Genomic DNA, 23,889 nt, shown 5'->3' on the forward strand with positions numbered 1-23,889 from the left:
GAGCAGTCATGGGCAAATTGCTTAACATCTCTGAGCTGACTTCCTCATCCATAAAACGGACCACTAGGATCCAACTCATTAATGCATTCAATAGATGTTTACTGAGTGTTTATTATGTGCAGGTGCTGGAAGTGTGTGGTGAAGAAAACTGGGCATAGTTCTGCCCCCATGGGGCTTATGATCTGGAGGGAAAGCCAGTTACCAAACAAAGAAGCATGTAGCTAGGTGTTCAGCTGCAACAGGCGCGAGTCCAGGAAGGCTCTCCCTGGGAACTGATGGCTGAGGAGAGCGTGGAGGGAGAGGTAGAGGGTAACTGGGCAAGAGGAGCAAGACATTCTCCCGCCAGGGGAGGGGCATGCGCAAAGATGCGTGGTGCCAGAAGCAGGGCGTATTCGCATTCGAGGTAGGAAGAGGGGCAGGGGCCTGTGGTGAGAGATGAGGTGGGGGAGGGGCCAGCCCACCAGGAAGGGTCCTCTTTCTCTTGAGTGCAGCCGGAGTGGTCGTGGGTATGGGGCCAGCAGGCAGCATTGTCAGACCTGTGTCTGGAAAGGGTCACTCGAGCTGCAGGATGGAGGACAAACTGCTGGCCGGAGTGGTGGCAGGAAGACCTGTGAGGGGGGACCCCTGCTGTCATCTAGAATGGGGCTGACTGATGGTGGCTCAGATCAGGGTGGTTGGTGGAGAGGGGGAGGGGGCCAGATTCAAGAGCTACTTGGGAGGTAACACCTCAGGGCATGGTGAGGAATAAATGAAGTAACCGCAGAGAAGCACCACACAGTGCTTGGCACGAAGAAAGGGCTCCCTGACTTCCCAACGATAAGGGGTTCCTTTTCCTTCCTCACACCAAAAAGACCAGGGGGAATCAGGCCACAGGTGGCCACACGCATCCCAGGCTTTACCAGCTGAGGGTGAACATGAGTGCCCACAATTTACAGAACTTAGAAAATCAACTCACCATCCTTGAGTGAGAAGCTCAGCAGGTCCTGGGGAAAAACAACAGGAATTGGCAATAAGTGGACATGTAACCAGCCTGCTCATTCGACAAATATTTATTGACGCTTACTAACTGGGAGAACAAGACAGACAACGTCTCTGCCTTATACTCTACTGGTGAGTCAGGCAAATAAATAAGCAAATGAATGAATGTGTGAGAATTTGATGGCGTGAAATGAAGGAGGGGAAGGGCTGTTTTAAATCTGTTCACTTGACCCACCAACAACCTGTGTCACGGGCTGCCTGTTTTAACTGCAAACAGAGCAGGTGTGTGACAAGCCCAAGGGCACACAGCAAAGTTGCTGCTTGTGATAAAAGGCCCCACAGCATGGCACTAAGGAGCAGGGGCTCTGGAGTCAGACCGCCAAGGTTCAAATCCGGACTCAGCCACTTGTCAGCTGTATGACCTTAACGAGATACTTAATCTCACGGTGCCTAAGTTTTCTCATTTACAATACGGGAATGTTTATACTACCAACCTCATGAAGTTGCTTTGAGAATTAAATGAGTTAATATTTGTAAAGGTACACACACTAAGCATTGCTTAAGTAATAAATTAAATCAATAGTAAATATGCAATAATGGTAATCTAACATTAGCTATGATCATCATCACGATATTCTGATGAAATATTTTATCTTTCAACTGCCCCAATTAGAAGCAACGATCAGACTGACTTAGGAGATGATTTGTTCTGGTTTCCCTGGCAGCGGCCGCCTGGGGGGTGGGTGTACCTGAGTGATCACCAACGGGTCCTCCTTCAAGATGGGGTCCTTCATTAAAATCTGAGCAAACACGTCGGCTCCTTCGCCTCCCACGCCGCTGGCAAAGGCAGTCATGGTTGGCAAGACGGCTTCGGACAACTCCAGCCACTTCACCAGGCCTGTCACAAACTCTGTGCAGAAGGAGCTGAAAGACAGACACAACTGAGATCCTGAAGCTTCCAGACTGTGCACCTCACAAGGCCATTGGGGAGCTGAGCTTAGATGTGCTCATGCATGTGAACAGCCAACACATACACAATCCATGGTGACTGCATTGCATGGAATCCATTGGAGCCAAAACTTAATTTCAGGTGGTAGGGGTTTTAGCCTCTTCCACAGCAAACCTTTGACCAAAGAGGCTTGTAAACCAAAGGAACGAGGTCAACGAGCAGCCCCTGACCACGTGCCCTGGGCCCGGCCTGAGCCTGGGCTGTGCTGGGGGCTGAGGGATCAAAGAGGAATGAGATGCAGTTTCTGATGAGAAGCTCCCAGCGGGTGGACACAGGGGCATATCTAACGGATCCTGGTGGCATGGGATGCGCTAGGGCAGAGGCAGGAACCGAGCCCTGGTGAGTGCAGAGAGGGAGCCCCAGGCCGGCCAGCAGAGGCGAGGAGCAGTGACTAGAAAAGGCTTCCCACAGAAAGAGGTTTGCTGCGTTTGGAAGTCACTGAGGATGGGCTTTCTTGGGGTAAGTTGGCCGCTTGGCAGCAGACAAAGTGCAGAGAAAGAGGCTGTCCTTCCTCCATGGCCACTGCCGCCGTGGGGTCTCTCTCCACAGTGGGCACTTGAGTCCCGCCGGAGCCCCTGGGTGGGTGATCGCTGGGACGCCGCAGGGAAGAAGGAACCCCAGGAGCTGAGACGCAGCTGCAGGAAGCACGTGGCACTGTGCGGACAGCGGCAGCATCCACATCAGGCTTTGACTTGAAGTCACCGCTCGCTCGAGACAGTGAGGATGGTGAGCAGAGTGGTGGGTGGGCCGGGGGACGTGGGGCAGGGGAGTCAGCTAGGAGGTGATTACACCAGCCCGGAGGGAAGGCTGAGGCCTAGAAGCCAGGTCTGCCTCCAAACCCGGCACCCGCCTGCCTCCACCGCACTGCCCTGGCGCTCCCTGTCCTGGCCTCTGCACCCCCAGTTCTGGCCAGATCGGGGTGGGATCAGGCTTCCCAGAAACAGGCAGAGCTCCCTGGGGATGGGGGCGACATCAGGGTGCTCCCTGCTTGCATCACCTGGCCCTGGTCCCTGTGGATCCCAGAAAGCCCACCCATCCCAGTCCTGAGAGCTGGGGCCACTGAAACTCGTGTGGAGAGATCTCTGCAGGCCGGGCCCCTGACAGGAGTGGTGAAAAGCTCAGGTTCAAATCCCAGCCACACTGTTAGGGTCTGGGTCCCCAGGAGGCAGCTCTGAAATGATTATTAGGATCCTCTTGGGATCAGTATCTGTGGGAGGGCAGGGAGGATGCAGGGCCAGGCCGGGGAGCAGTCGAGGTACATGCCACCTCTACTGAAGCCTCAGGCAACCCTGCTGGGCGTCTGAAAGCAGGGTGACCCTTCAGAGTTGCCCCTGTGGGGTGGGATGGCTGGGCCTTTATGCCGTCACACAGCCGGTCCTCGGATAAAGACTGCCCCAAGAAGGGGGCGGAACCTTGGGCAAGGCGTCTCTCTTCAGCTGTGACAGGCCCAGGCCATGCTGGCAGCCCCTCTGCAACTGGGGGAAAGCCTTTCATTCTTAAAGGGACTTGTGAGCAATGCAGCATGTTGCAAAAGTAACTTGACCTCTCTGTGCCTCAGTTTCCTTATCTGCAAGTGGGTTTCAGAGATCATGATCATAAGCCTGTTCCAGGTGAAATGAGACAATACATATGAAGCGCCCAGGGCAGGGCTTGGCATGGAGGAGCTATTCAGCTTACGGTAGCGGGCACCATTATTTTTATTTATGGGATGGCCAAGGGAGGCAGTGGGGAACAGGGTGCGGGGTCAGGCCCTAAAGTCCCCTGGGGGAGTCTCCTTTGTGTCTTTTCTTCATCTCTCTCGGCTTCATTTTTCTCTGCTGTAAATGCAGATGATACCAGCACCTGCCTCAGGTCGGTTGGAAAGATTAAATGACATGGTAACAGAGCCTGGCACCTGATAACTCTCAATACACGTTAGCTACCGCTGCTCTGGCTACGATAATTTGCTTCACTGCTGCTCCTGGGGTCACCCAGCATGGCCTGCGGGTGTGTCGGGGGGCGGGGGAGGGCTATGTGGCCTGAGCACTACTTAGGAATAAATTTCTCTGCCGGAGGGCACGGGGCTGAGGGCAGCAGCGTGGCCTGGCCCTGCGTCCCTGAAGAACATCTTGGAGGCGGAGAAGCATCTCATGACAAGAGTGGAGGGGTTAGGAGCAGAGACTCTGGTTCAAATCCCAGCTCTGCCACTAGCTGTGGGATCTTGGACAAGTTACCTAACCTCTCTGTGCTTCAGCTTCTTTATCTGTAAAACAGAGGCGATACTGATGAAACCTATTTCAGGGGGTGTTGAAAGGATTAACTAAGTCAACATTTGTCATGTGCTTAGAATAATACCTGGCCACATATAAAGCACTATTTGTGTGCTTCTTTAAATGAACTAGTAAATTAATAAATATTTCATATATATGTAAAGTGGCAGTACAGAAATCTATCAAATAACAAACAGCATTTTTGATCAGCAGGGCCTTGGTAACCACTTCTAAAGTGGTGGGAGGTCTAGTCGAGATACGCAAAGATCAACAGCAACAGTGACAACAAATGATAATCACAGAGCAACTATCGCTCAGTCCTGTGCTGAGTGCTCTACACGCTGCTTGTTTGCTTCCCATCACATCCCCATGAGGGAGGGAGGCATTGCTTTTACCCCCATTCTAGGTCTAAGGACACCCTGACCCCGAGGGGTTAAGTGACAGCTCTAAGGTTCAAGGCCACAACTCTCACTCCAGAGCTGCTCACCCACAGAGAGACGCCCTTCTCCAGAGATGACATTCCTGGGAACTCACCACAAGCCAGATGTTGGCTAAACAGGTGCGTCAAACATCCCCTTTCATCCTTACCGAGCCTTGCAGGTGGAGCCCCGGGGCTGCGGAGATTAAATGCCTTATCAAGGGCCTCCCTAACGGGCAGGGCAGAGCTTCACCTGGAGCCCAGAGGCCTACTGGAGTCCAGAGCTCTCCCTGCTCACCGGGGGCTTGCAAACCACCCAGGCGGCCACACCTGGCCTGCAGCCTGCTCTTGTATTAAGTTTTACTGGAACACAGTCACACCCAGTTCTGTGCTTTTAGGCTACAACGGCACAGCTGAGGGGCTGGGACAGAGACCACATGGCCCGCAGGCTCAAGTACCCTGTCCTCTGTGGAAAACATCTGCTGGCCTTGCTCTACCCACGCACACCTCCATGTTTAATAAATAGAATTAATCGCAGAAAACAGCATCTGGGACGTTTGCAGCATGGGTGAGAAATAAGTGCACTGGTACCTCAGTGCTCATCGCTAATCCGTTCCGGAACTCATGACGAGTGCCGAAACTCATGAGGACTGAACGATGAAGCATTTTCTCTCACGGGATGGTGTTTGATTCATACAAGTTCTAGCGAATGCGATGAGTCCAGTGCAAGCACCGAGTGCTGAAACATTTTTTTTTTTCTCATCAAAATGTGACGACTACATTTTGATGAGAAAAAAATGGGTTTGACAAGTTCTGAAGCTGACGATACTGAGGTATGGCTGTGTTTTAAAGGCTTGCTTTTGTGTCCCATGTGGACAAAAATGGCCGCAGAGTGTTTGCTTTGCTTTTTTTTTTTTTTTTAAATCCTCGTCTGAGGATACAATTATGGATTTTAGAGAGAGAGTAAAAGAGAGAAAGAGAAACATCATCAATCGGTTGCCTCCCGTATGAACCCGAAGCGGGGACTGGATCTGCAACCTAGGTATGTGCCCTGACTGGGAATCGAACCCAGAACCTTTTGGTGCCTTGGACAATGCTCCAACCAACTGAGCCACATTGGCCAGGGCCACAAAGTGTTTTCTTAAGATTACTGAAACCAAGAGCATATCTAGGCTGTAAAAAAATTGAGGCTGTGTGTAAAATGTGTTTTGGGTCAAGGAAAACCAAGATCAACCACGTGGAAAGAGTTGGCATACCGAATCAGAAACTTTCAGGAAGGAATGCCTCAGGACAGACGTTCCCAGCCTCACGTGCAATACTTGGATATGTGGTTGGGAGGGGGCACAGAGGACAATAACTCACATCCCTATGTATTCAGCACAGAGGACAATACCTTACTTCCTTATGTGCCCAGCACAGGCCTAGCATACTGTCTAGGTTCACAGAGTTCTTCCCCACCTGTGTTTCAGTTTATCAGGTAGGGGTTTATGAGGTCAGGGAAAGCTTCCAGAAAGATAGAGGCTCCCTAGATATGGCACTGGGATGGGCCAGAGTGGGGAAAGACTCAAACCTTTGCAGGAGATAGGACTCCGGCTTGCTTGGGAACAGAATATCCCATGAGATATATTCTAACCTCCAGATAGAGTATGTGAATTCATTATTAATAATGAGACTATCCAATATTTGTTTGGCAGCAGCTCTATGCCAGGCTCTGTGGGAGCCGTCAACATGTTCCCTCCTCGCAAGCACCCTCTCTAACAGATGCTGTTTCTCTGCAGCAGTAATTCTCCAGCCCCTTCTTCCTGACAGCAGAACCCACCTCTCATGGTGGAGGTTGAAAATGGCAAGTACCTTTATTTTTTTCCCCAGCCCCCTTTGCAGGTGAGGCTTGGGCAAGTGAGATCCTGGCCAAAAGGGGAAGCCCTCTTGGCCTATTCTGGGAAAGGCTTCCTCCCTGAGGAGAGAGACTTGAGGGGAATCCCTGCCCTCCTCCCTGTGCCTTGGGCCTTTTCCTGGGAGGGTGTGATTTGTGGAGCTGCAGCAGCCATGATGTGATCAGGAGGGGAAGGCCCAGAGGACTGCAGAGAAGCCAAACGAAAGGCTTTTTGAGGCACTCAATCAAGCCTGGAACTCCCTACCTTTTGATTTCCTGTTAAGTGAGAAAAAAGAAATCTATTGTTACTTGCAGCTCCAAATACCCTGACTGGTAGGAGTATGTTCAGTATTGTCTCCATTTTACAGATGAGAAAACTGAGGCAAATAAAGTAAGTCACAGAGTTTTCAAGTAACCAGTACCATTTATTGAATACCTTCTATGTGCCAGGCACAGTGTTGTGGGCTTTACCTACCTTATCTCATTTATTTCCCCCCTTTTATTGAGATATAATTTATAGATAGATGGATAGATAGATAGATAGATAGATATGTCACTGCGGAAGCTTAAGGTGTACATCACAATGGTTTAACTTACATACATTGTGAAATGATTACCACAATAAGTTTAGTTATCATCCAGCATCTCATATACATACAATAAAAAGAGAAAGCCAAAAATCGCTTTCCTTGGTGTGAAAACTCATAGGACTGGCTCTTTCAGCAACTTTCATGTCTATCATAAAGCAGAGTTAATTACAGTCATGCTGTACATTGCATCCTTAGTACTTATTTATCTTGTACAAAAGTTTGTACCTTTTGACCACCTTTCTCCAATCATTTAATTCTTATAATCACCCTGCAAGTGTGGGTGGGTCTTATTAGCCCACTCTACAGATGGAGAGACTGATGCGTAGGGAAATTAAATAACCTGCCCAAGGTTACATGTAAAAGTGGAAAAGTGGCAGAGGATGTGAACCCAGACGTGGGTCCAAAACCCATGGAATGGCTCCCGTGCTAATAAAGCCAGCATTTCTCTACCCCCTCTTTCCACGAATCTCACCCTGTGTCTTCGCTACGCTAAGCCGGGTGTAAGGCACTAGGGGCTCAGAGGTGAATGAGGGAGCTCCGACTGCTGGGGCGGCAGGCGTGGGAAGAGTTACAGTGCAGCCTGGGGCATGGCGATGGGCCACAGGGCACGCAGGCAGAGAGACGCCCTGGTGTGAGAGTGGGGAAGGTCAGGGAAGGCTTCCTGGAGGGGACCCCCAGGGAGATGAATATACTCAAGTGTTGTGTCCAGTGGGAGAGGCAAAGATAAAAAACAAAACAATACAGTTAAACAAAAACGCACAGCTAAGATCCAAGGCACGGGGAGGTTTACTCATGGCAGAGATTTGGGAGGCGGGGTCTAGAGAACACTGCTGATGTGAAAACTTCTTGTCATCTCCTGTTCCCCAGCTTGTTGCTCCCCATCTCAGTAATGATATCTCTCTCCTCCTAGGCGCCCACCCCTCCTGGACTTTTGGGGATAGTTAGTTCCTCCCCTCTGCCCCTGCAACATCCAGCTTGTCCCCAAGTCAACCCCATTCTCCCTGAGAAATGTCTGTCTCCCCCGTGCCCTCTCTCCACCTCTTGGTCTCCAATTGACTCCATCAGCCTCCTTACTGGCCTCCTCCTGCCTTTAGACTCTTTCCCTTTAGAGTCCTTGAAACCCTTGAAGGGCAAAGCCCAAGCTCTGAACAACTCTGCTATTAGAAATTTAAAGATACATTTAAATGCACGTGTTAGATATTGACAATGGCAGATATTAACGTGTTCATTAACCCTGTCATTCTTTACCCCATCTGTCTGCTATTATAATCAGTCTAGACCTCCAGACCTTGTTCTTCTTCGACTATAGGGTCTTGTAGTACACCCAGCACATAGTAGGAATTCAACAAATGCATGTGACATGAATGAATAAATATCTCATCTCCGTATTAGACTGTGTCCTACCTGAGGGCAGGGATGCTGTCCGCCTTGTTCACCTTATTCATAGATACCTTCCAGGTACTTCAAATGGTGCCTGGCACACAGTAGGTGCTCGGAAAATGCTTGGTGAAGGTGAGTGAAAGAGTGAGTGGTCAATGAGATACCCTATTTCCCTAGCAGGCTGTGGGCTCCTTAAAGCCAAGGACAATGACTTTCTTCCTTCCGTAGTGCCCCACAGTACCTGGCAGGCTGCTTGGGCTGTCAATAACAGTGTCTCTGAAGAAGCATGACCTTCCCTCTGCGAGACAGAAGCACTCACCTTTGCTCAGGTTCTGGAAATAGCTGGGACAGGGATATGCCACAGAGGGCGGCATAGGCAAAGCGGTTGGCCTCTGACAACTCCCGGCCCACGGGCAGGCGTGGCTCCCCCTCCACGGCTGGCTCGGCCACCTGACGCAGCCTGAGGCTTGACCTGTCCCGCGCGGCCATTGCCTGTCCTGCAGGAAAAAAGCCCGGTGAGTGAGAAAGACATCCAGGGGTAGGCAAAGGTCATTTAAATGGGACACAAAAATTATCAAGCCTAAGAGAAAAGATTGATAAATTAGCTTGCATTATAATTAGGAACTTCTATTCATCATCTTTAAGAGAGTAAAAACACATACCAAACACTAGTAGGATATATTTTCAATACGTATTTCAAGAGAGGATTTGTATCCTTAGTATTTAAACGACTCCTTTAAGTCAAGAAGAAGAAAGGAGGCAAATTTTAAAATAGACAAAATAGCCCTCGCTGGTATGGCTCACTTGGCTGGAGCATTGTCCCATACGCTGAAAGGTCACTGGTTCAATTCCCAGTCAGGGCACATACCTAGGTTGTGGGTTTGGTCCCCGGTCAGGGTGCATATAGGAGGCAACTGATTGTTGTTTCTCTCTTACATTGATGTTTCTCTCTCTCTCTCCCCCTTTCTAAAAAAAATCCTAAAAAAAAAAAATAGGCAAAACAGGTACTTCATAAAAGACAACCAATGGCCAATAAGCATGTGCAAAGGTGCTGAACATCATTAGTCATCAGAGAAATAGAAATTCCAACCCCAATGAGACATTGCTACTCACCCATCAGAATGGCTAAAATGAGAGACTGACAATATCAAGTGTTGATGAGGGTAAGAGACGAATAGAACATTGCATCGATGTCTCCCTCTCTTTCTCCCTCCCCTCCCCTCACTCTAAAATCAACAAGCATGTCCTTGGGTGAGGATAAAAAAAAACTCAGTGAGATACTACCATTCACCTGTCAGACTTGTTAAAACTAAAAAGACTGACAATACCAAGTGCTGGTGAGAATAAGGAGCAAATGAGACTTTCATATACTGTTGATGGAAGTGTAAACCACCACTTGGAAAAGAGTTTGACACTATCCACTAAAGCTAAACATATGTTCTCTATGCTCCAGTAACTTCATTCCTGAGGAACAAGGACTTCTGTTCACCAAAAGGCATGTGTAGGAATGCTCATAAAAGCTTCATTCATAACAGTCCCAAACTACAAACAACCCACACGTTCGCTTGCTGGAGAATGGATGAACTGCCCCATATTCAAACCATGGACTATTACACAGCAATGAAAAAGGATAAGGTCTGGTTAACTACAATAACATGAGTGAATCTCATAGACAAAATGGTAAGCAGACAGCCATTCATGAGGATACATTCTATACGGTTATGTTTACATGACCTTGAAGAACAAATCGAACCACTCTGAGGTGATAGCAGTCAGAAAAGAGGTTACCTGTGGGAGGGAATATTGGCTCAGAAGGGGCACAGGAAAGCTTCTGGTGACAGAAATGTCCTACATCTTGGCCCATATGGTAATTACATGGGTATAAGTACAATGAGAAAGTCATTCAGCTGTATACTTAAGGTTTGTGCACTCTATGAATGTTCTACTTCAATGAAAGGAAGGAAGGAAAGGAGGAGAGGAAAAAAAGAAGGAAAGGAGGAAGGAGGTCTTCTTTCCCCTCTCTCCCTCCCTTTATTCTTTCCTTCCTTCCCAGGGGGAGAAGGGGAAGGGCAGGGAGGGGAGTGGTAGAGAAGGAAGGGAGCAAACCAAGCCAAGGCCGGTATTCAAGGGGCAGGAAGGGGCCTGGCAGCAAGTACCAGGAAGGGTACCAGCCTTGACCACAGGACATTGTGGATGTGAACACAGGCTCAGGACCAGACAGAGCTGGGTGTGAATCTGACCACCTCTATCTAATTGATATGGGACCTGGGGCAACACAGCCTCTCTGTACTTAGATTTCTTCACCTACAAATGGAACTACAACAGTATCCGCCTGGAAGAGCTGTGTTAGCAGTAAACGGCACAGCCATGCAGATTAGTATTTGCAAAGCACTTAGAACAGAGCCTGGTACAGGGCTCATGCCCAATAAATGTTTGTCAAAGAAATAAACCCATGAAACAGTCAACAAAAAAACAAATGAAATGCTCAGCACAGTGCCTGGCACACGGTAATGGTTTATAAATAATAAGAGTTAAATTAGGATTAGTGAGCCATAGCTGGATGCCAGGCCTGGGCTGCGGTTTTAACATACATAGTCTCAGCCAGCTCGACAAGCCAGGTAAAACCACAGTGTCCAGAGTGCAAGTGAGGGAACAGGCTCAGACAGCAAGTAACTGGGCCCAGGTCACACAGCCAGTAAACCGTAGACCAGAGCCCCACACTAGCGTCCTTGACCACCACCTTGGTTTAAACACTCATCCTATCAGGAAGAGATTTCTAGTCTAATACACATACTGTGCACCGATTTTGGCATGTAAATCCATTCTCATCTAGCTGAGCTGTAACATTTTTGTTCTTAAAGGATAACTTCTATGAAGGAGTTATTAAAAAGTCTGTCTACAACTAGTATTTCATTAGCTTTTCAAAAGAAACCTGAGCTTCATTAGAAGCAACAAATCAACATCTGCGTGGCACATCCAGTTGACAAAGCACTTTCCAACCCATTTAATTCTCACCAGTACCACGTAAGGGAAAACGGGACGTGAACCATTATGATTTTCAGGCTCGGAGAGGCCGAGCGATCTCCCCCAGGTTACACAGTAAGTATGTGATAAAAGTCAAGCCAGGCTTTTGGCTCTAAGCCTGTGCTCTCTCCTCTACACCTGCACGGGGATCCTTCTTCCCTTGTTTCGGATGGAGAGATCGAGGCATAGAGAGGGAAAGACTTCGCCCAAAGTCACCCAGTAAGATTGGCCTCCAGTGATTGCTTCAGGAACCGAAGTTTGAGATTTGCATCTTTCCCTGACTCAGAGGATCATCCCACACCACAGGGGCGGACCAAGGGGACAGCCACAAGGCAGGAACTAAGGACAGCACTGGGGGCAGCAGCCAGCCACGGCAGCAGGCTTAGCAATTTCCACGACACGGAATCAACTCCACGTGTCCTTTGGAGGCTGTGGTAATTGTGCCTACTACCTGGAGGGGCCCAGGATGGTATTTTCCTGGGCTGGTCCCTAGGGAGAACCACATTAGTTTTTGGTTCAAGAATAAACATCCTTCTAATCAGAGGAGCATGTGCTAGACCACAGGCAAGAGGGGGGCATACAGGGCGGGGCAAAAGCAGGTATGCAGTTACGAGTACGTGCTGCACAGTTTATTCTTGTATTATTATTTCTTAATTATTATTTTCTGTGTGAACAGCAGTAAACCTCCTTTTGCCTCACCCTTTAGTTAGTGCACACAAAGCTCAGCTCAGGCCAAATTCATTCGTTCATTCAACAAATACACTCGTCATGCCCTCTAATCCGTTCTCTCTACAGCAGCCCTAGTGGCCTTTTTGTCATATACACCAGTCCTGTCACTGGCCTGCCTAAAAGCCCCCGAAGGCGTCCCGCTGCACGCGGGCGACTCCCCATCCCCCTAGGATGGCCTACAACATCCTGTGTGATCGGCCCCGCCTGCTTCTAAACGTCTCATGCCCCCGACGCGAGTTGTCACTGTGCTAGAGCCACGCGGGCGGCCTTTCCACTTTCCGAACATGCAAGCTGGTCTCCCCCCGGGCCTTTGCACTTGCCATTCCCCCTGCCTGAGACACCCTTCCCCTGACCTTGACATCAGTCTGACCTCAGCCCAACTGTCACCAGGCTAAGTACTTCTGCCTCTCTATCCCAGCATCCTGTCTAGTTTATAATACTTAGTCCTATCTTAAATAATATATATTTAATAAATTTTATTTATTTTTAGGGAGAAGGGGTGGAGAAAGGGAGAGAAGCATCAATGTGTGGTTGCCTCTCGCACGCCCTACCCCCCGCCCCACCCCGGGGCCTGGCCCGCAACTCTGGCATGTGCCCTGACTGGGAATCGAACTGGTGACCTTTTGGATCGCAGGCTGGTGCTCTATCCACTGAGCCACACGAGCCAGGGCTTAAATAATATATTTTTAAATTACTCATTTACCTATGGATACACATAGAAAATAAGTGTCTCAGGAAGGCCCCTGGCTTTTCTTCACTGCCGCACCCCGAGCTTTCTGAGCAGGCCCTGGATATTTTAGGTGTTCCATAGCTACTTGCCAGATGAATGAGGAAGGGAATATGATGTGTGCTGTTCTGTTCTGGTCCTTGGGGCAGATGAGGGGACAAAAGTGACAAATTCCCTCCTCTTGAGGGGCTTATGTTCTGGTGGGACACAGACAGTAATACAATACATAGCGATAATTTAAGTACTTGCCCAAGATCACATAGCTAATAAGTGGCGGGACCCAGATTTGCACTTGGGCCGCCTGGTTGTAGGGTCCATGTTCTTAGCAGTCCGCTAGATAAAGAGCAAACATTTGGTCAGGAAGCGACCACCAGGGAAGAACAATTAGGCAGAGTGAGGGGGACATGAAGCGATGGGCCGGCGGGAAGTGGCTGCGGGGTGCCAGTGAACGGTAGAGGTGCCGTGCCGGCACAGGCCGGCAGGAAGTAAAGGGGACAGCCCTGCGGGTGGACGGGAGGGCATTCCAGCAGAAGAAACAGCGCAGCGGTAGAGGGAGACCAGTAAGCTGACAATGACAAGCCAGCAGAATAAACGCTGTGATGGAGGAAACACAGGTAGAGCGAGAGCAAGAGGGGGCCTGGAACCCAGAACTGGCTTCCTGGAGGAGGTGATGTCAGATAGGGGCAGGTGGGGAGGAAGAACCTGCTCTGGGTAGAGGGGGCAGCACATGTCAAGACTCAGAGGTGGAAGAGAGATGATGTTTTTCAGTTTTTTTTAATCCTCACCCGAGGGCATTTTTTCATTGTTTTGAGAGACAGAGACAGAGACAGAGAGAGAGATAGAGAGAGAGAGGGAGAAACATTGATTGGTTGCCTTCTTCTATGCACCCTGACCAGGGACTGAACCTTCAACCAAGGCACGTGCCCTGACCGGGAATTGAACCCCCGATCTTTCGGTCTATGGGAGGATGCTCCAACCAACTGAGTCACACGAGCCAGGGGCAAAAGAAGATGCTTTTTAAGAACCAAAAAGATGCCCAGTGCAACCCGGGTTTGGACAATGGGAGGGAAGAGATGAGGTTGGAGGGGATGCGGCCGGGGGCCACGCCAGGGCAGGCCAAGTTCTCCCAGCGAAGGACTCAGGCTTAATTGCAAGGCCACAGCCATGCAAGGAGCTGTGAGGACATGCAGGACCTCTCCATACTATTGTTTTTACAACTGCCTGTAGTCTATAATTATTTTAAAATAAAAAGTAAAATAAATAAATAAATAAAAGAACTGTGATGTCTCTCTAGGATTCAAAAGACATTTTCTTAAGGTCTGAGTAAACTAAAAACACAAATTCGCCTCCTCCCCAAATTAAGCAGTTAGTTAATTCAATAAACACCTAATGGCACCTCTTATGGGCCAGGCACCGTCCTACATGCTGGGGACGCACCTGTGACTAGGACAGATAGACAACAGCGCTCCATCACGGAGCTACATTCTAGTGAGGCAGACAGACAATATATAAACTCATAATATCTAAAATAAGACCATTTTAAATAGTGACGAGTGTTCTGAAGGAAAAGAAACCTTAATTAACACTTACGCAGATTTCCAGAAACAACTGTGGGCCTTCCGTCTAACAGGTTGTCAGCTTCTGGATGGTTCTTGGGGAAATATGCAAATTGCCCTGGAGAAGCAAACCAGAAAAACCAGCCAGTGGGTCCATAGCGTGTGGGATCTGCAGAAGGCCTGTGGGAGACAGGGATCCGGTTGCCCAAGCTCAGGAAGCCTTGCCCCGCAGGTCCCTCTACCTGGGATGCCTTTCTTGGCAGGGTGGCAGGCAGCTACAGGTCACTGAGCACAGCCCTGGACTCTGCTTGGACTGCCTGTTCTCACTCCTCGTACCCTGAGCTGCGGTGGCTGAGCCCACTCCTTGGTTAGCCTGGCAGGAGAGGGCACATGCCCGATCTCCTCCATCTCAGGCCTCAACCCGTACCTGCCACAGACTGAGCGCTCAGAAATTCCTGTTACACAAATGAATGAATGAACTAGGTCTGGGGCTTAACCAAGAGGTAGATTTTCCTGGTTATTCTCTCCTATTCTAACCGCCCCCCTCCACCTCCCTCCCATTGAGCATTAGGCAAAGAACAGAGATAGAATAAGGGCCAAGTGCCTAGAATTACCCAGGGATGTCCCAGAGCACCAACCCCAGGGTCCCCCAAAGCTTCAAATAACCTGAACTTCATCTTAACGGCCTGTTTCCACACCAAGGAACTAGAATATTATTTCCTGCCTCTTTAAGCCTCCGTAGGGTTTTTAATATGTAAATTATCAGTGACAACTGGATGTTCACCTTCCGCGGGGCATGGGAATGTGCCTGCACCACACCTACAAACAGAGTCAAGCTGCAAGTCCAATCAGGTTAAAAAGGCTCAGAGAAGGAAAGTGGCCATCAGAGTAGCCTCCAAAATTATTTCTGAGAGATGAGAGGCCAGAGACTTTTCTGCATTCCCCAAATTTTCTGCCCTAATGTGTATTGCTTTTGAACTTGGGAGAAAGTTATTTTATTTATGTCTCTGTCCACAGTGAGGGGACTGTTAGGATTTGCTCAGTTGCTGATAGCAGCTGTCTTTAAAAGCAGGCAGGAGGGTTGATGATAGATGATTTTAATTTTTTCTTTTACATTTCTGTTTTGTGAATTTTTAAAAATGAGTATGTATTGATTTTAAAATTAGAAAAAATAGACGTGATTTTAAACTATAATCTAATGTGCTGCTCCGGGCTCACATTGGCCGGTGAGGAGTAGCTCCAGGCACTTCTTCCCAACTCTGTATTTCAGTGACCTTGGTGGCCTGAAGTGGGCCACGGTGAGTGTTTACGCCAGAGAAATTGGCAAGTGCTGCAAACGAGGGATTTTATTTTCCAGAGAGGTGGTTAATAGCAGGCCACTGGATAAAGGATACGATTCCAGTTATGTTTTTAAAAATGTTTCACACAACAAGGAAGTACATAAAAATGTTAATAATCAAGGTCTCTCAGTGGTGGGCTGTGGGACTAGAAGTAACTGGTTTTTGTTCTTTCTATTTTTCTGTTTTGTTTTGTTTTTTAACATTTTCTATCATGAGCTTATGGGTGCTTTTATACTAGAAAAATAATTTTAATTAAAAGCAACAATTCTGTTCTCGATCCCTATAGAGGGAGTGTTTTATCTCGGAAAGTCCTGGCCCCCCGAAGACCAGCCAAGCCTCACAGGACAGTGGTCACAAATAAGTTCCATTCCTCTAACCAACGGGTCTTGTTATCAACAAAATGCACAAGGGTTGGCGTGACAGGCAGGAATCTTCAGCTGTCTGTGACGTTGGGTTGGAGGTGCCCATGGTTCCAGGTCTATAAAGTGTCGTGTCAGATGGGCTGGGCCCCCAACTATTCCAGCCACGGAGGGTGGTGGCAGCTGTCGCGGAAGGGGATGTGCCACCTGAACTGTGTATACCCGTCCTCAGGCGCCTCCACCCCTGGTCTGATTAGGGGTCGGGATCCAGTCCAAAGCCGAACTGACGTTCGCAGGTGCGTCTGAGAAGCTAGGCTGGTTCCAGGAGGGAGCGCTGGGCTCCCGCGGGGAGCGAAGACCCTGCAGGTCCGGGCCCGCGGAGCTCTGTGCTCTGCGACCCCCTCCTGTACACAGAGCTCATCCAGCAGCACCCGGGGCTCAGGAGGCCACTGATGGACACAGCAGCCCCCAGCTCTCGGGGCCTCCTGGGGGTCTTGTTCCTGAGCTGGCACCGTAAGGACGCCAAGGCCTGCACTTGACCCAGAAGAGCCCGGACTCCCAGCGACACAACAAGACAAAGTCGGGGGAGGGGGTGAGCACGGACCTTGGCTAGTCTGCGAAGGCCAGGTGCGGGGTGGGCAGGGCTTGCTCTGTGGTAGGACCTTGTTTGGATGCTCTGCGATTACGGTTTTTGTCCAGCCGGTCACATTATCCGTCACCAAAGCAAACGCTGGCTGCGTTATTTTGTCAGTAGCGGGGGCAGACAGTCGTTCTGCAAGCGTCTCCCCTCAGCCTGCAAGCACCCACAGTAGGTGCTCACCCCGGATTTGTCGGCTAACGGCACAGACAGCACGTGGGGCTTCTCCTCAGGTAGATGGGAAGTTCCAAAGGCAGCGCCGAGGAGAAAACCAAATATGGTCAATGTTGTCCTTGAAAGTCCTCTAAATCACCCTTAATACTCCATAACCGAGGCCTTTAGTACAGCACATGCAAGAATAAAGTTCTTTTGTTTTTCTTACATGCCAGAGAATGGTGGCCTTTTTCTTTTTAAACTTGGAGCAGCCAGTGAAGGTCAAGGTCAAATTCGATGTGCTTATGCATGCGCGCGTGTGTGTGTGTGTGTGTGTGTGTGGTGTTCCTCTTTCTCTCTCTTTTTCTCTTTTCCAGTCAACTAGTCACAGTTGCACTTAGTCAAAATCACAGAAACAGGAAGTAGAATGGTGGTAACCTCAGCTGGCAGGAGGGATATGGAGTTTCAGATTTGCAAGTTGCAAAGGTCTGAAGATTGGTTGCACAACAATGTAAACATGCCTAACACTGCTAAACTGTACACTTAAAAATGGTTAAGATAGTGAATTTTATGCTATGGGTGTTTTATCACAATTAAAATTTTAAATTGAAAGTCATAACAGCAAATGCTTGGTAAACGTTAGTCATGTGCCACCTCTTTCTGTACGTCATCTCATTTTCTCCCAACAATCCTACAGCATAGGTGCTATTATCTCCATTATACAGATGGAGACAGAAAGGCCCTGAGAAATGAAGGTCAAGGTCACGGGACAAGCAATATAGAATTTAAACGTGTGTCTTCTCTTTGGACTAGTTCAGGTCCTGAAGTGGCGAGAACAATTAATTCCAAACACAATTTGAAAACCACCAAATTTGATGCATCTCACTAGCTCCCACCTGTCCCCAGACTAACATCTCATTTTCCTGCCAGCCCCAAGCCTCTCTGGGGTGGGCCTGAGCTGCCTTTTCACTGGGCTGTGAGATTTGAGCCAAGACCCCAGCAAGGTAAGGGAGCTGGCCACGTGGTTTTCCAGAGGGGAGAGTGTTCCCAGCAAAGGGAACGGCCAAGGCAAAGGCCTGGAGGTGGGAACGTGCCTGGTGGGATCCAGGGTGGCGGCGTGGCTGGAGCAGAGCGGGTGAAGGGGGCAGGAGAAGGAGGCCAACTGTGTGGCCCAGGCACCATGATAAGGACAGTGACTGGTGAGGAGGGACATGGTCTGGCTTCAGTTTAGAATGGCGCTGCCTGGGGGCTGTGCGGTGGGCAGGTAGGGCGAGGGCTGAATGAAGAGGGAGACTGGCGAGAAGGCTCCCGCCAGGGAGATGATGGCAGCTCGTGCTGGGGGGTGAGTCGGGGAGGAAGGCACGATGACAAATGCGGACCAGATGTTAGAGAGCCAGGGCATCCACCCCGATGGCACCCGGTCACCCACCGCCACCTCGCCCACCCTCCAAGCTGTTCAGGTCAGGCTGGGATGGGAAGTTTTTGTGCCAAAGTTCCTTTTTCCTTCCAGTCTACAGTGGGAGTGCCCAAACGCCCCCCCCCACCGCCCCGTCCTTCTCTGTTGGATCTGTTGCCACAGAGACCTCCTAAGAAGCTGCATTTACTACTGGCTTCCAACTTAACTTCCAGATAAAGATACAGAAACAATGGGTTTCTCTCCCAAATCACTGGAGAGAGGACGGGGCCAGTAAATTGGGCCTGCCTAGAATCTCCCCTTCTGGGACCATCGAGAGAGAAAGAGAGAGAGAGAGAGAGAGAGAGAGAGAGAGAGAGAGAGAGAGAGAGTGTGTGTGTGTGTGTGTGTGTGTGTTAACTTTGATCTATGGCCTTCAGAGTTTCCGGCCTAAAAGCAGTGATGTAGCTCTGTTGTTATAAAGGATTTTTTCAGCCAGATGCTTTTCATTCTTGGCTCAAGAACAATTAGGCAATTAGTCCCCAGCCTTCCTGTGACACTATAGCCATCCCTCTAGTAGTAATGTCTATTTTACTGTACTTCAGACATCTTTAAAAGTGCACCTGTGACTAGTTAACCAGAAAAGAAGAAACGAGAAAACGAGAACACTGCACGTGCATGCACAGGCACATCAAGTTTGACCTTGACCTTCACTGGCTGCTCCAAGTTTAAAAAAAAAAAAGGCCACCATTCTCTGGCATGTAAGAAAAACAAAAGAACTTTATTCTTGCATGTGCTGTACTAAAGGCCTCGGTTATGGAGTATTAAGGGTGATTTAGAGGACTTTCAAGGACAACATTGACCATATTTGGTTTTCTCCTCGGCGCTGCCTTTGGAACTTCCCATCTACCTGAGGAGAAGCCCCACGTGCTGTCTGTGCCGTTAGCCGACAAATCCGGGGTGAGCACCTACTGTGGGTGCTTGCAGGCTGAGGGGAGACGCTTGCAGAACGACTGTCTGCCCCCGCTACTGACAAAATAACGCAGCCAGCGTTTGCTTTGGTGACGGATAATGTGACCGGCTGGACAAAAACCGTAATCGCAGAGCATCCAAACGAGGTCCTACCACAGAGCAAGCCCTGCCCACCCCACACCTGGCCTTCGCAGACTAGCCAAGGTCCGTGCTCACCCCCTCCCCCGACTTTGTCTTGTTGTGTCGCTGGGAGTCCGGGCTCTTCTGGGTCAAGTGCAGGCCTTGGCGTCCTTACGGTGCCAGCTCAGGAACAAGACCCCCAGGAGGCCCCGAGAGCTGGGGGCTGCTGTGTCCATCAGTGGCCTCCTGAGCCCCGGGTGCTGCTGGATGAGCTCTGTGTACAGGAGGGGGTCGCAGAGCACAGAGCTCCGCGGGCCCGGACCTGCAGGGTCTTCGCTCCCCGCGGGAGCCCAGCGCTCCCTCCTGGAACCAGCCTAGCTTCTCAGACGCACCTGCGAACGTCAGTTCGGCTTTGGACTGGATCCCGACCCCTAATCAGACCAGGGGTGGAGGCGCCTGAGGACGGGTATACACAGTTCAGGTGGCACATCCCCTTCCGCGACAGCTGCCACCACCCTCCGTGGCTGGAATAGTTGGGGGCCCAGCCCATCTGACACGACACTTTATAGACCTGGAACCATGGGCACCTCCAACCCAACGTCACAGACAGCTGAAGATTCCTGCCTGTCACGCCAACCCTTGTGCATTTTGTTGATAACAAGGCCTGTGTGACTTCAAACCCAGGTTCTTTTCTGCTTTACTAAAGAGGCTCAGGGGGCTGCCATGAGCCTTCGTGGATTTTTCCAGCTAACATGGGGCCTGCCACCTCTGAAGCCCCCAGACTTCGTCTGAGCCACCCCGCTGCCTCTCGGGTTTCAGGACTGCTTGCTTCTGTGCCTGTCCCGTGACTAGGAGGGTCACGGTGCGAGTCGATGATGCTCGGACATCAATGCCCCTCCCTGCCTCCCCAGCAGAGCTCCCTTGGTACCCCTTTGGGTCTCAATCAGCAGGTACTACCACTTCCCCCTCCCACCAGAGAATGGTGCCCTTTCCTTGGAATTTGCCCCACCTGACAGTGGATTACAGGCTTGTCTGTGGCCTGTCTCCCTCTCTAGGGAAAGCTCCATGAGGGCGGTGGCTTTTGTATCACGTTCCTGGACCTATCCTAGAACAGTGCCTGGCAGAGCAGGTGACAGGATGGATGAACGAACACCGACCCCCACCGCTAAGAAATGACTTCAGCATTATTTTTTGATAAAGGGTCATACAGCTTTATGAAGAGCAGGGTCCCCCTCTTTGTTCAAGAGCTACTCCCTTCGATAGATTTCACGAATGAGCACCCCTCTAAGTGAACATGGCCCAGTCTCAGGAGGCCTGGGCATCACGGCCCAGGTGGTGTACAGGGTAGAGGCAGAAATTAGTCCTAGTGATGAGTGTGTAATTCCACCTGAGCTATACCTCCCACGTATCTGGGATGTCTAGTGGCCTGGGGTACTAGTCCAGTTTGAGCTCAGATCTGAAGGATGAGGAGGTGTTAACCTAGGAAAGGTGAGATGAGGGAGGAGGAGTGGTCTGGAAGAGCATGTGCAAAGGCCCTGGGGAGGGAGGAGCGGTGTGCCTCAAGCACAGAGGGCTATGGGTAGAGTGGTCTGAGGTAGGCTGCAGGAGTAGGCCTGGCGTGGGTGGGGCCTAGACAGTGTAGGGCATTGTGGTCCATGCTGAGGTTTTTGTTCTTTGCCCTCAGAAAATGGGAAGCCACAGCAGGGTTACACAGAAAGTGGTACAATCAGATGGGAGGGTAGCTAAGTGGAAAGCGGGTTCGATTCCTCACTCCAGCCCCCGTTTGCCCACTATAATACATCCAAGGCAGTGCGACCCCACCTTGTCTGTAGCCCCAGTTTATAATACACAGCAGTCTTCTCAAGTCCCATATGTGTAGGCCCAGGGGGCTGATCCAACCACTGCAGCCTGGTGCTCCCAGGGCAGCGGGAGATGGTTTCAGGCTGATGAGAAATTCTGCAGGCTCTGACCTTGATAAGCTTACAGGCTGAGCTATGGCCACTGAGTCAGTCAACTGTGCCCCTCTGACCGCACCTGGACCTTGGTCCTAAAAAGCAAAAAGGTTCCCAGGTGGCGGACACTGCACAGGGCTCTCTGTGGCTTCAGCTCCTTTCATCCTCATGACAACCTTGGAGACAGGCATTGTACAGATGAGGACATTGTTCAAGAGGACCCCGTGAGGGAGCCGCAAACCCGGGACCTGAGCCCACATCTGTCTGCTGTTGCACGTGTGACTGGCAGCGTTGTGAAGGCTGAAATGCTGACCGTGACAGGAGCATTTTGTTCCTGGAGGCGGGCAGGGAGCCTCCGTCTCCGCGCCTGGAGCTCAGCCACCCCTGGCGCTGCCTCTTACATTTATTTACCGAGAGCAGTAACGGGTTATCAACACGGATCCTAGTGGCTCTAAAGAAACACACCCTAGCTTACACTTGATTTGACAAGGCCTCTGACACAGGCCACACTTGACATTGTGCTTTATCTTTTGTGAAGCATTTTGACATAGTATCATCAATTCTAGGAAGTATTATGACCCCCATTGTATAAGTAAACAGAGGCTCAGAGAGGTGCAGTGACGAGGTCGCACAGCTAGGAAGTGGCAGGGGTAGGTTTTCAGGCTCTGAGGTTAGTTTAGGACTTCCTTTGGACCATTCCCTACCCACCTGACTCCTTCATCTCGGGAATGCGGTGAAAGCTCAGGCTAGTAGAGTGTCTCCAACAAGCAAGGGCCAAAGGCTCAGAGAGCTGGAGGCTGTGAGGTTCAGTCTCTGTCCTCTTGACATACTTTACACGCAGGTTGGGAAGATTCCAGGGGTCTCTCCTCCCTCCCCAGCCCTCCCCACCCCTACCTGCCCCACTGAAGGGCAGACTTCTGTTCCACTCTCTGGAGCGTACTCCTGGAGAGCAGCACTCGTTCACTGCTATATCCTCAGTGCCTAAACAGTGCACACACGAGCACACAGTAGGTGCTCAATAAGTATTTGTTGAACGAATAAATGGATGCCCCTACAGCTTAAAGGGGTTTGGTTTTCTGCAGTGAGATGAGCACTGGGTGGGTTGGGAAAGAACAAGGCAACTGTGCACTCCTACTTTGTCTTAGTCTCCAGGCCAAGCCCCTGGCTCTGGCCTGGCTGTGCTCCAACTCCCTGTGCAACCCCAGGGCAGGGCAAGAAGGGCACTGTGAGGGCCAACTCTGCACCAGGCACTGGGTCAGGCTGTGGGGCAGAGTAACCCAGGTTCTTATCCTGTTCTCCTTCCTTGCTCTGTGGTTTTGGGGAAACCATCCATCTCTCTGAGCCTCAGCTGACTTAGTTGTAAAATCCACTCTAAACTTAGCAGCAGTAATTCTTCCCCCTGACACCAACGGCTGGGTAAGGGGACACTGCCGGCCTGTAACACTGGGGGCCTGGCTCTTCTCCAGAGGTTATTCCCGAACCCCCTCAGTCTGAGTGTCTGCTGCAACTCAGAGCTTACAGGTGACGGCTGCCCCTGAGGCCTTCCTTACCAATACCTGGTGTGGTGCGCTGAGGGGCCACAAGGGGACCAGGTGAAGCCCAGTGAACCCGTGTGACCTTGAACAAGTTCCTTCTCCTCCTGGGACCAGAGCAGCTACCTCATTTATCAAAGGAGGTGCTGGGTGATCTCTAAGGGCTCGGAGCTCCGAGCTGGGAAGCAGGAGACAGCCCCAGCGCTCCGCCCCGCCTCAGTTTCCCCAACTGCCTCCCCACGTGATTTCTAAGCGCACTTCCGGCTCGGAAAGAAAGCAAGCAACAAGCGGGCCGCCTTGTCTCCGCGGCAGTCTGCGCTGCGGAAGCGCGCGGCGACTCCCCGTGGATCCCACGCCCACGAGCCCCGGGGGGCGGGGTGGGGGGCAAAGGGTTTGCGGGATGGCAGCGGGGAGTGGCCTCGGCGGGACCGGGCCCCTTACCTGGGCGCTAAGGCGGCGGCAGCGGCGCGAAGGAGAAGTTGGCTCTGGCTCCTCCCGCCCGGCTCCTCCCCTGCCCCGGCCCGGCCCCGCCGCCCCGCGCTGGCCCCGGCCGGTGCCGCCGCCTGCCCTGGGCTGCCCGCCCCGAGCTCGCCTGGCCCCCCGGGCCCGGCGGACGTGCGTCGGGACAGCGGGGCCTTCCGGGCTCTAGCTCGCGGGCTGCGTGTCCCCACAGGGCTCGGCCCGCCGCCACTCCGCGACAGGGGTGCCGGCATCAGGAAGTGACGGGCCTGTCCCGGCGCAAAACTCGGGTTGTGGGTGTATTTGCCCTGCAGGAAGCAGCGCAGGGCAGCGCGCGAGGGAAGGCCGCGCAAGGCTGACTCAGCAAGGAAGTGCCCGCGAGACGCCCCGGCCGCCAGTGAAGGGCTGAACAGCAACTTGGATGGAAATCTTCCAAAGT

At 51.0% G+C, this 23,889-nt stretch overlaps 1 protein-coding gene across 2 annotated transcripts in view; it reads right to left on the bottom strand.

Annotated features, from left to right (window-relative positions):
• TMCO4 (transmembrane and coiled-coil domains 4) overlaps positions 1-23,475 on the bottom strand; it is an 81,655-nt gene extending 58,180 nt beyond the window's left edge. The window contains exons 1-6 of one of the 2 annotated variants that reach the window (XM_054571655.1): positions 23,433-23,475; positions 14,568-14,713; positions 9,366-9,475; positions 8,817-8,994; positions 1,728-1,902; positions 956-983 (exon numbers count right to left, since the gene is read on the bottom strand). In XM_054571655.1, coding sequence (XP_054427630.1) covers positions 956-983; positions 1,728-1,902; positions 8,817-8,986 — 373 coding nt within the window. In that variant the 5' untranslated portion in view covers positions 8,987-8,994; positions 9,366-9,475; positions 14,568-14,713; positions 23,433-23,475. The remainder of the gene's footprint in view (positions 1-955; positions 984-1,727; positions 1,903-8,816; positions 8,995-9,365; positions 9,476-14,567; positions 14,714-23,432) is intronic. The other variant, XM_054571656.1, reaches the window with a different exon arrangement.
• Positions 23,476-23,889: the final 414 nt, after the last annotated feature.

Source organism: Pteronotus mesoamericanus, unplaced genomic scaffold, assembly GCF_021234165.1.
Source record: "Pteronotus mesoamericanus isolate MK-2021 breed Mesoamerican mustached bat unplaced genomic scaffold, CSHL_Meso_final contig_221, whole genome shotgun sequence".
NCBI classification, from domain to species: domain Eukaryota; kingdom Metazoa; phylum Chordata; class Mammalia; order Chiroptera; family Mormoopidae; genus Pteronotus; species Pteronotus mesoamericanus.